At 27.4% G+C, this 13,459-nt stretch overlaps 1 protein-coding gene across 4 annotated transcripts in view; it reads right to left on the bottom strand.

Moving 5' to 3' along the window:
- The window catches only part of LOC136975569 (CLIP-associating protein 1-like), a 171,677-nt gene that overhangs the window by 51,277 nt on the left and 106,941 nt on the right, over positions 1–13,459 (bottom strand). For all 4 annotated transcript variants that reach the window (XM_067270655.1, XM_067270656.1, XM_067270654.1 and 1 more), the window contains 4 exons: positions 4,401–4,427; positions 3,870–3,957; positions 3,715–3,779; positions 1,638–1,730 (listed from right to left, as the gene is read on the bottom strand). In XM_067270655.1, the coding sequence (XP_067126756.1) occupies positions 1,638–1,730; positions 3,715–3,779; positions 3,870–3,957; positions 4,401–4,427 (273 nt within the window). The remainder of the gene's footprint in view (positions 1–1,637; positions 1,731–3,714; positions 3,780–3,869; positions 3,958–4,400; positions 4,428–13,459) is intronic.

The following is a 13,459-nucleotide window of genomic DNA, read 5'->3' on the forward strand; positions in this document are numbered from 1 at the left end:
TCTCCCCCGCAGGGAAATATCGAAAAATCCATTTTTAGTGTATATTCTGTTGACGTAACCTATTAAAACGCAATTAAAAACGCAAAAAACCGCATGCAAAATAGTATAAATAGAAGCCGAGTTCTTCACAGTAAGCCTTAATCCTGTCCCTTTCCCCGCTGAGGAATATCGAAAAATCCCTTTTTAGTGTATATTCTGTTGACGTAACCTATTAAAACGCAATTAAAAACGCAAAAAACTGCATGCAAAATAGTATAATAAAAGTCGGAGTTCTTCACAGTAAGCCTTAATCCTGTCCCTCTCCGTGGCAAGGAAATATCGAAAAATCCCTTTTTAGTGTATATTCTGTTGACGTAACCTATTAAAACGCAATTAAAAACGCAAGAAACTGCATGCAAAATAGTATAATAAAAGTCGAAGTTCTTCACAGTAAGCCTTAATCCTGTCCCTCTCCGTGGCAAGGAAATATCGAAAAATCCCTTTTTAGTGTATATTCTGTTGACGTCACCTATTAAAACGCAATTAAAAACGCAAAAAACTGCATGCAAAATAGTATAATAAAAGTCGGAGTTCTTCACAGTAAGCCTTAATCCTGTCCCTCTCCGTGGCAAGGAAATATCGAAAAATCCCTTTTTAGTGTATATTCTGTTGACGTAACCTATTAAAACACAATTAAAAACGCAAAAAACCGCATGCAAAATAGTATAATAGAAGCCGAGTTCTTCACAGTAAGCCTTAATCCTGTCCCTTTCCCCGCTGAGGAATATCGAAAAATCCCTTTTCAGTGTATATTCTGTTGACGTAACCTATTAAAACGCAATTAAAAATGCAAAAAACCGCATGTAAAATAGTATAATAGAAGCCGAGTTCTTCACGGTAAGCCTTAATCCCGTCCATCTCCCCCCAGTAGGGGGAATTTAGACGTGTATATTATATACAAACACTTGCGTATTCGAATGCAACGTTGTGTCAAAATTCAAAAGGAATCGGTAGGAACAAACAAACGTTATATTTTATTTATATAGATAGATAGAAAATGATCTGCTTTAGTCCATTCTAACAGAAAAGCATAATGCCTCACAGAAAAGCCAACTTAGGTTGTCAGAAGTTAGCACCATCTGTTGGACATGAAAGCCTTAATCCATATATAAATATATTTTTGACAGGGGGGAAATAGTGGTCTTCACATATGCCACAAACCTTCGCGGGAGTGTATTAAACAACTTCCCAAAGTTTCATGGCAATCAGATAAATAGTGTGGTAATGCATGAAGGACAGACACAGACAGACACACACACAGACAGACACATTCGTTTTTATATATATAGATAACGTTGTGTGTGTTATGTCTTTAATCTTTGTTTCAATTGATTTTATTTCTTCAAATGTATGCATACAAAACTGTAAATAAATACCATAATTTATATGAAACATTAAGTAGCATTTAAACGGACAAGAATTATCTTAGCATAAATGAATAGTTATTAAATTCTTATAACTTTTTCCAATTTACAATAATTATTTAAAACATTTTATTTGTTGTAAGTAATAACATGTTTTAAAACTAAAATAATCGTATTGTTATTTGTATCTCTCAAAATACAAATAAAGTTTTACAGAAAGATATGTATACTCACAGCATCTAATCTTTTTTCCCAATGATTACTAGGATCACCTAATGTGTCTCTTATTTTTGAAATTTCATGTTCAGCTTCTTTTGCAGAATATAACTACAAAAACAAATATAATTAATAATTTACATAAACTCTTAAAGCTAATTTGTTTAAGTGTTATATAAACTAAATTATAATCTATCCAAAACACTAAAATCCATATTCTAGCTTGGTTAAGATTCTAAAGCCACAAACTATGAAGGATAATATACTCTCTATTAAGTGCATTTTAACACTGAATACATGTTTCGGATTACATATAAAGTTAAAATATATTTTATCAAATATGATTATATAGCTGTACAGTTTTTATAAACACATATAACACTAATAATATAATTAGTCAAATATTCTCTTGTTGTTAAAACATACTGGAATAGTATTTAACATTTTTAATACAATAATGTTAAATACCATTTCAGCATTATATATATATATACAGTATATGCGTAGTTTTATTTCATTTCAAAAAAAATCTTTGATTATTGTATTTATAATTTTTTTCATTTTCTTAATACAAATATTGTAAAATGCAAATAAAAATAATATTTTATAAAATATAAAGCCACTAAATGTAATAGAACATGATAAATTTTTTAGCTTTAGTAAAAGATTTAAAACAACCTAAAAAGTACTACAGTGGACCTTTGTTATAGCGCTGCTCACTATATCGTGCACTCGGTTATAGCGCAGGTGATGTTTGCGACACGATAAGCTCAAACACGTTTATACAGGTCCGTGCAGCATTAGTGAGTAGTGCATTTTATTGTTACTGCGTATTGAGTAATTGTGTACGTATTGAGTTCCTGAATGTATTTTGAATAGTGTTTAATTATTGTATTTATGATGAGTAAAAGAAAAGCTTACAGTGTGAAAGAAAAGCTTGACATTATTGCTAAAGTAAAGATGTGAAAACCACGTTACACCATGCCGCTCGGTACAACGCGGTTCACCTTATAACGCGGGTGTTGTTTCCCGCCCGACTTGCGCGTTATATTGGGAGTCCACTGTACTATCAAAGTCAAAACAGCCGAAACGTAAAATTTTCCTAGTACTTTCAGATGTCTTGGATACCCTTCAGGGAATATGAACAAAAACAAACAGCTAATTCAAACTAGAAGTCCAAAAATATCAGAAATTTTTTTCTTGAGTTTTAACTGTTTTAACTCAAAGCAGTTTTTGTATTTTACTTAAACACCTAAAATATTAATGAGTACTTTTGATTTAAAGCAAGAATTAGCATTATCAATCATCATAATAACTCATACATTAGTAAATATTAAAAATTAGAGTTAACGACTACAGCATTACTAAATTCTTAAATACTCTAATATTTTCTCTCTTATACTTTCAGAATTTTCTAATAAGAGTTATATTTGAAAATGGGAGTTTGCATTATAAAAGAATTATTATTATTACAAACACAACAACAAAGTTTATTCTTTTATAATTACAAATGAAAAAAAATAACACAAATGTCTTTTGGTGTCTAAGAATTATAAATTTTTATCGACATATTCTTACACATTAATTAAAAGGAAAAAACAAGAACATAGGATTAAATGACTGTTTCAAAGGAAAGTTCAACAAGAAGTATAATAATCAATGAAAAAACAGATAAAACTAATATTGTAATCGATCCCTTATAATAATGTGAGTAATAAGGAATTTATTTTGTTTACAATGAAGAGAAAATACATGAAAAACACAACTTCAATATAAATCCAATAAACAGCTCACTGAAAAAGAAAAATAATTGCCATCTAAATTTTGTTGTTTATACTGATTAACGATTGCTATTAAGTCTAATTATAAATGGTTATAAAATCCGATTATAAAGTGTTTAAACTAAAGTCTGATTATAAGATTTTCCATACAATAGAATAAAAATGTTATAACCCAACTTTCAAAAATCAGACATTTATAAATCTTTCTATACTTTAAGTAAATCAATAATTTTCAAACGTTATAGAATCTGACTTCTCTTTTTGTTATATTTTGAAAAATTAATAATCCGTAAGTCATTACGAGTAACACATACTTGTATTCTTGGCACATCTTCAAAACACCTTATAAACATTTCTTCATCAACAGCACCAGCTGCAGCTAAAATTTTAAAAAGTAATTAATAAAAAATAATAATAATTCGAACATCTTAAAACAATTGGTTTCTACATAAAATTTAATTACACTTACCAGAAGCACTTAGTGAAGATTTAGCTACAGGAGGTAGACTACGTCTTGGTGGAGGAGCACTACTAGCCCGTTTTGACGATTTAAAGGACTACAAATAAAAAGTTTTTAAATCCATTAAATTCAATATTCACTAATGGTAATAATAATTTATTTATTCTTTATACAAATGATAAATGCTGATATCCAATGAAGAAAATAAGCCACCCCTATATTAACCGTAAAAAAACAACCAATTAAAATTTTTAAAGATACAGTAAAAATATGAAAAAGAAATATTTATATCCTCAATTTTAATTAGAGAAAATTAGCAGATTAACAACCAACACGTGATCGAGAAATCTTTCCATTAAGAGAAACAAAATTTTTTTTTTCTTTCTTTCTTAATAAAATTACTTACAACAGTAATTTCATATATTTTGGTTATATAGAAATGATAAACAAAACAATAATCTTTGAATATGATTGCTCTTTAAATTTTCAACACTAAGAAATATATAAACTTAATTTATAATAATAAAAAGTCATACTTACTCCTTCTAAATCACTGTTTTCTGAATGCTGAAATAAATAAAAAAAATTTAAATTATAATGCACTATGTTTAACATTTATGAGCAGCTTATACATACATACATACACACAAAATATGTGAAAAGATAATATCCTTGAATGATTAATTTAACTACGTGTATGTAATCAATAAATAAATAATCAGTCTTATAATAATTATATTGATTACTCTATTTATACTCCATTTATGATAATATAAAGAGCATGAATATAATACGGAGGAGATAATCCATTTTCATTACAGTTTGTGATGAATACAACACATTAGATTAGTACAATGTATATTTCTGAACACTTTATATATGGGCTGATTATTTTAAAAGTGATGTAAGTCCATTTTTAGAAAAAAAAAAATTGAGAAATCTCATAATATACTGTGAACTTTTTATTTAGAAACAATTCACACTTAGTATTTTAAAATAACCATATGCTTTGATCAATTGAAAATTTGTCAATAAATGACACTGTATAACTATTGATTATGAAAGTGGTTTAAGTCCATTTTCTGCAGTCTAAGGGCTGTCCGTAAATTACATCTGTATTTTTCTCTAAATTTTTACTTCTCTTTCCCCTCTCATCCCAGTTTGTATAAGGATAATGTAATCTCTCCTCTTCAGATGTCCAACAAAACTTGATTCCCATTAAAATATTTATCACTTTATGATTGATAGATACCATAAGTAGAAATGAAACGTACAAGAAATTTTGAAATAAATACAATAAAGTGCATAAACTACATAAAATTTAATGAAATAAATGAACGTCTACTGACGCTGAACTTCTCCCCTGCATTTGACTTGTCATAACACCCATTCCAGTGTGGACATCATTTATGAACCAACCCAGAAAGAATAACCGGTTGGATGGATGGAGCCCGACATATCCATCCGACATCTAACTCGGGAAAATTTCTAATCGCCCCTGACTTAAGTTCAGTTCCTCACAGAGCAGTAGACTGGTGGCTTTGCCTTATGTCATTTGATAATCAAAATCAAATAACTGAAATTAACAACTGGATAATTATACCAAACGATACTTATTTGTAATTATTCTTACACAAACCGCAAAGATAAATACAAATGTTACAATTGAGAAGTGATATAATAATTTTCAATCTCCTATAATGGCACAATATTTAATTATTATTGTTCTGTTAATATTTAAGTATGATAAAATTTCAAATAATTTCTTTTCTCATTTTATTGAATTCTGAAACAGTTAACTGCATGATATAAACTGCCACTTTTTTTAATAAAAATTTTTGTTTCTCTAATTGGTTTAAAGGAAGTTGAAAATTCTCTACACGTACTGTACTATTCAATTTGGAAGTTCCTTTTTAAGTTTAATTCAAATACACCCTGCTCTATTCAATGTTATTTCATAGAGTAATTGTGTAAACCATTATATATATAAGATTTATAATACAAAATTTCAAATAATGACAAAAATTAGTATTATGTTTCCTTCGGCCTTATTAGTCGTAACTATGCTTAATTATTATTTATATACGATAATAAATTTATTATGTTAATCAATAAATGATTTCTTTAAGCTTTTTCAAATTAAAATTAAATGTAGAAATTACTCTAGAATTATTTTTGAGCACAAAGTTCTACCTAATCCTTTTAAATAACGGATCAGACTAGATAAATAAATATTTTTTAATGAACAGAACACTACAAAATAATGTATAAACAATTATTTAAAAACGTATTAAGCAAAATGGACTAAGAAGAAATATATGTAATATTTTGAATAATTTTGTATTAACTTTTCGATTAATGTTACCTATGGTTCCAAGATGGCGGCTCGTCTCCGATTCTAGCAAATAGAAGAAGAGAAACAGTGGGGACGCACGTTCTAACCTAACCTATTATAATAAATTACCATAATTATTACCAACAAAATTATTAGGTTAGGTTAGGTTAGGTTAGAACGTGCGTCCCCACTGTTTCCTTGCTGGAATCAGACGAGCTGCCATCTTGGAACCGTAGGTAACATTAACCAATTTTTATTATATATTACAATTTTAAAATCATAAAAATAAAAACATTACTTTTTACGTTTGCTGTAAAATATCATATACATCATATGTAAGCAATTTTTCCCAAAGAGCTGACAACTGGAATTTATCAACATGATTAATGGAAGTTTAAATTTAATCATTTATTTTATCATGTAAAAAGTATATAATAAAATCTTATTTAATACAGAATACAGAATACAACCGAGCGTAAAAAACTTTCGGACATTTATCAAAACTGATTTTGTTTTTGAAAGTTTTGTAAGACTCATTATTCTATTACACATTTCCTGAATCTCACAACATTTGTCTATTTTTTTCGATAAAATGATATATATCTTTCAATAAAATTTCATTAATCTTCAGAACAATTGTGGAACAATCAAGCAATAAGAGTTCGTAAATTTTAAAAACAATACTGTTTTCATTCAATTGATGATAAAAACTGCCACAATTGGAAGTTCGTAAAGCAATAATTTACTATTATTTAGTTAAACAGGTTTAATTTTACTGTTAAAATCAGATATTTATGAAAGTTTCGGATAGAAAGGACAATATTACATTATAAAATATTTAAATAAAAGTTCTATTTATGAAATAACAGTACATCTGTAAGATAAATTATTATTATGAATTATTACATTTTCTTGTGTTTAATGTCTTCTATATTAAACTCAAGCTGAAACTTATTAACAATATAAAAGCCATCGTGTATGTGTGTGAATTCCTTATAACTGCTGCAATTTTTGTCCAATCCAGATAAAATTTTGGTTATATTCGTTTTATGTTCTGATGGAAAGTATAGACTACTTATTTTGCAGAAATATATTAGCTATAGAATAAATGTTTTATTGATTTCAGATTGGTGATCATACTTACATTGCAGTGATGTCAGTGACCTCATTCAGTTCATGCTTGATGACGAAATTTCCCTTAAGTTCCATTTTAAAATATTTTGGCAAATGGCATATTTTAAACTTACTTTGTTAAATTTAAATTTTTTATAAAAAGATTGTGTCACTTCTACATTGTGTCACTGCATTGTGTCACTTCTACAATTAAAAAAAAAGCTTTTTATAGTGACCATGTGATGTTCTATTATCCAGTCAGAAGTAACAATTTAATGAGACTGTTATTTAAAATGTATTATCGTGCATTAAGTATGCCTCCACGAGTGGTATAGGCTACTTAATTTGCAACAACATTAAGTACTCTTCTTGAATTTTTTGAAACCTGTACTCTTCTCAATTCTTTAATCTCTACTTTCTCATAGAAAGTAGTCCATCATACTTGGCAGGAAAATTTCTATTATTTAATAATCATAATGCTTAAATAAGCAGGAACTACTTTTTTTGTTATTTAATTTCAATTCCTAAAAGTTTATAAGGATTAATAAATAGTCAATGAACAAAATTGCAATTGGCCTCCTGTGTTAATAATAAATTTAATGTTTTCAAAATTGTATTAATATTAAAAGTTGAGATAAATCATAAATAAAATTCTGCTTCAAAGCATTATTAACAGAATCGAAGAATAATTTCTGTTAAATGTTAATAAATCATTGTTTGCTTATTTATTCAGAAGATATTATAATTACAGAAAAACTACTAGCCATAATATTCCAAAATATAGCTGAAAACTTTCTGTATTGTCATCATGTCATAAGCACAGAATAAGACAAAATTAAACTGTCGTGCTTTAAGTTACGTCGGTCGGAGAAAGAGCCGCAAAGGCTATAATCTCCATATTAAATTAAATTAAATTGAAGAAGTGCTTTAAGTCAAAGTTAAATTGAACAGTACTTTAAGTCAATTATATCAAAGCAAGTTTATTGTGGATACATTTTCATAAATAGACTTTCAAAACAGAAAAAATTTAAAATTCTGTATTGTATAAACATGTTGATTGAAAGTAAAAATAAGAAAAAAAAATTTAGTGAAGTTGACAAGTAGATAGATGTTATCCACATAAAATGCAGATGCAAAAATGTAGTATTTTCTACAGGAGGATATTTTTTTTCTTTATATAATCCTTCACACACTGCAGATACTAAAGAGGATTTATAGTATGATATATTTGCACATGAATAAACTATGCCAATTCACATATATGAAATCAAACTTTTCACTGAATTTCTCTTTATATTACTACTAAGATGAAAATATTAGTCTGATTTGGTAGACAGTAATTATAACTAAAAAACACCCATTTTTAAAAAATATTTTAACTCTCGGCACTCATAAAAAAGTTACATTTTACACCATCAAACTGAGAGGAGGTGTTAATGAACTAGACTAAAGCAAAATCTTGTAAAAAAAAATTACAAATACTTTAAATGACACCTTTTATTATTATTCATATTAATAATTTTGATTGAAAATTAATTTTGTTATACAAATTTTTCCAGTTTATTAACAGTTTTTAAAATTTAGGAAATTTATTAAGGGGTTTCAGTAGGAAGCGGTAATAACACCAATACATATATTGACACATTAATGAAATAGAAGGCAAGTCATGCATATACAAGTCTCTGGCAATTTCAGGAAAATTACAATAGCAGATGAAGATGTCATAGCAAAATAAGATATTACAAATGCTATATCATATACAAGACATTTAAGTATAAAATAAAGTCACCATCCATAAAATAATAATAAAAGAACAGTAACTTTTTTCTGGAATATAAAATACAATTTTCAAATTGTCATTTAAATATCGTTGTATCTTTTGCTAAATATATAGTTTAGCTTGTAAAATATATATAAAAATTAGGGTTTCTTATTTTCCAGTCTTTTGCTTGTCCTGGGATTCCAGGATAAAAGTGAACTGTTTCCCGAGGATCCCGGAAAATCCCGGGACAAAATTAATTACGGTACAAAATATCACGATATCAAATGATATAATTATTTTTCGTTTTTTAAAGTAATTTAATGCGTTCCGTAACCTCCAAAATCATATTAATAATGCTGTGTAAGATATATATTAAAAATTACCTTTGAATTACGTAGACATTTTCACAAATAGCAAAAATTTATTAAAGTTTGCTGGAAACTGCATACAACAACAAAAAATGACTTTGAATTGAGTTGAAAATTTAAAGAAAAATGAATTTAGATCAAACTTCTAAGGTAATTTTTGATTTTTTAAATAAAATATAATACAAAATATTGTAAATTTTTATAAAAAGCAAAGATGGTCAATACCCCGATCACTCAATCTAATTCTTATTTTAGTAATGAAAAGTCTCGCTACCGAGAATGCCTTTTCCGATTCAATTGATGTGATTGGAATCGTGTTTAATACATTTAAGAGAAGACAAATATTATGTGTTTTTCACCTGTATCCCGAAAGATTTCTAGTTTGTTTTTGAGATTGTAGTACTTCTTTTGTTCCCTAGTATTCTTGATTTGTCTACCTCAACTACTTTAATAGAAACATCATAGCTCAATAATTCAGCAGTTCATTTGTCTTTAATAACCAGATTATGAAGAAAAACTTCATACTCGCTGACTTTGTACTCGTTTGTATCCTTGCCCAATTTGCACAACTTGGCGTTACGCAGTCATTGAAGCTACTGGGCATGGTTAAAAATTAAGACAGCATAAACACCCTTATTCCAGATATTACTGGTAAAGAATTTTGAGAGTCCTGCCACAAATAAGCTACATATTGATTATTGACCATTTCTGACATGCCATAACGAGCAAAAATTAAAAAAAAAACTAATAAGTAGGTTTAAAATTAATAAATACAAATGTATTCTGACAGTTTATGAGTTAATTATACTTTCTATTTGCAAAATTTCCTCAACCTTAATGTAAAATAAGAAAAAAGTGAATTTTTAAGAAATTTGCGGGATTTCCCAGGATATTTCCCGGGTTAAAAAACAACCGGAATCCCGGAATCCCATTTGAGAAACCCTAATAAAAATTATAATAAATATAAGAGATTGTTTAAAATGCCTAATTCAATCAATATTGAGTACGTGGTTCAATACGATTGATAGAACACATAATGTTACATTTTCAGATCACTTATATCAGCAATAATGTAAGTGATCTGAAAATGTTCTAAATTATTTATTAAATTATTAAAAATTATAATTCTTAACTTAGATAAAATATGGCACCTAATGTTTACCTCTATACCAAATTCATTTGTATTTATTATTTAATTATAGCTGTATATTAGCCCAATTATTTAAGCATTTGTTGGTTTATTAATATATCATCGGGCTTTGAGATGTATTATATGAATAGATTATTATGAAAGATGTGAAATAATTATTATCACTAAATAAACCAATAAATAAAATGTTAAAGAAATAGTATATTTTGATTTATTAATAAAATATCTTCACCTGACAAGTTTGAATCTCAATTATTTTTTAAATTTAAATCAAACATAAGCTGAGAATGAAACATCAATAAACAAAAAAAAAAACATTTGTAAAGATTACTCTTACTGAATTTTTTTTAATGGTAACAATTATATGTCCAGGGCTACTAAGAAGAGGATTTTTCCCCAGTGCCAGAAAAAACTTAGGGGGCCCATAGTGGTTCCTACCTCTAAATTACAGTTATTTTTCGTAACAAGAAGTGAAATCTTTAAGATTTCTGTTTATTAAAAATCATTCAACACATTTCATTTGTTCAGAATAAATAAATAAAAAAAGGGAGGTCCCACTTTCCTCTGTGCCCCAAATCAAGCTTTCAACAGCCCTACATCATATATATTGATATTTGGTGGCAATACACAAAAAAATAAATTTAAACAAAAAAAACCTTTAGAGTTTAACATTTTTATTATTATAAATATTTTAATAATTTAATATCATGAAGATAACATGAAACAAATGAAGTCGTCATCAGACAAACCTAATTGCCGAATTTCAATTTCATGATATAGAAAATTATTTTCTTTGAGAATTAATTTTAATAAAATTACAATATTCATTTTAAATTTAAGTTTGTGAATCAATCTTTCTCGTAAATAAATCTTGATATTTTAATTATTGGATTTTACAACTATCAAAAATTCTTAACACATATGGGTTCTCTGTGACGTTAATTATGGAACAAACAAACACTAACAAACAGCAAAGTAAATACTTATTACAGAGTGTAATGGAAAAATCTATTGGGGAAGACATTGAAGACATACAAAAACGAATAAACCCACCTTGGTACAAATTAATCCTAAATTATCCATCGAATAATAATTATATGTTCACTAACATCGCATTTAACGTTAAAAAAGTTTTTATACAGCTCAGACTAAATAAAAATGGGATAATGATCAATAATAGATTCATAGATTACACTCAAGTCATATGTCCGTGGTGTAATAAATCACTATCAAAGTCTCATATTTTCGGTGAATTTGAAATGGCGATTGAGATTTGTCAAGTATAATTGCCAACTGCTCAACTGAAATTAATATGTACAGTACAAGTACTTTGATAAAGCTAATACTAATACTATTTTCAAGATATATAACTATGTGAATTATTTTTTGAAAAATTGTAAATAAATTCTAATACTAGCGTTAACAATATTTGTATAACGTAAGAACTATCTAGGTTAGTTTAATAATATAAAGTAACAATGTTAAAATAGCAATTTTGTCGGATTAATACAATAAGGAAATAACCATTAGTTTGATTGTTGAACTTTGTGACAACTCACAATGTTTGTACTATATGTTAATTAATTGGTTGTTTAATATCATTGATAAGCGATTTTCAAAAGTAATATGTGGTCTAAGTTTTGTAACAAAACACGTCCTTTGTAACAGGCGAAAGCCTTTTATGTTCAATAAATGAATGATGATGGCGATATTTTAATTATTATAAAGAGTAAAAATGTTAAAATAATTCAAAATTAAAATGAATTTCTTTGTAAAAAAAAGATCTTTAAATATATATGTGGAATTGTTTTAAAAATACAATAAGTAATTTAAATAAAATTAGATATTTATAATTTCAAAACATATTTAAATATTATCAAAACAGACAATTAGAAATCTTACTTTGAACAGAAATTGTAAGTACATAAATTATGAATAATGCATCTAGCTGGTAATCACTTCAATAAAAATGTTTTTTACTTCATCAAAAATTAACAGTTGTTATTTGTCTATATATATAAAATGTTATTTGTCTATATCAGTGATTCCCAAACTTTTCCGATCCACCGCTCCCTTTGTTCCATAAAGTTATACCCAACGCCCCCTAACCCATTTTCTCTTCTGTGAGAAAGGATTGGAAATATTCTTAGGAAAACTTTTCTATGAACTTCACACTGTGCCCTTACCGTACATTGTTCTCAACAGCTGGAAACCATTAAACGCAATGTTTCTTCTTATCCGTTTAACAGAAAAAAGGGAACGGCTGTCAGTGACTCCAATTTTTGCCTTTGGTCACTGTTCAGTACCCTGCCTCCAGCGCCCCTTTAGATTTACTCACCACCCACAAGGGGGTGTTATCGCCCACTTTGAGAAACGCTGGTCTATATATATAATATATATAAAATGTAAATTTGAGAACAATTGACGATCCATTAAATAATTCTTGTTTCCCTACTGTTGTTACATATCAACTTCACTAAGCTAAAACAGTAACATTATTATGATAATTAGTGTAATTATCTTATAAACAAAGATTCTTAAATTAAATGCATTCAAAATAAAAATAGCAGTGTTTATTCAGGAAAGCATCTATTAAACTCTAAATTAGTAACAGTCAAATCCTTGCTGCCTTAAAATAATCAAAATTAATTAAACTAAAATATATTATGTAAGGAAAATCCTGATTAAAATATGCAAATTTAAGAATTTTATAATTATTTCATAATTACAATTTCATATAAAATTTTGAATCATTTGAATCATTAGCCACACAAATGAATCCCAAAACAATCTAAAATGATCTGTAAGCATTCAGTTAATGTTTCACATTTAAAATCTGATTTATCACATGAATCTGAACATATTAACAAA

This window comes from Centruroides vittatus, unplaced genomic scaffold (assembly GCF_030686945.1).
Source record: "Centruroides vittatus isolate TY-2023 unplaced genomic scaffold, ASM3068694v2 contig_375, whole genome shotgun sequence".
NCBI lineage: Eukaryota > Metazoa > Arthropoda > Arachnida > Scorpiones > Buthidae > Centruroides > Centruroides vittatus.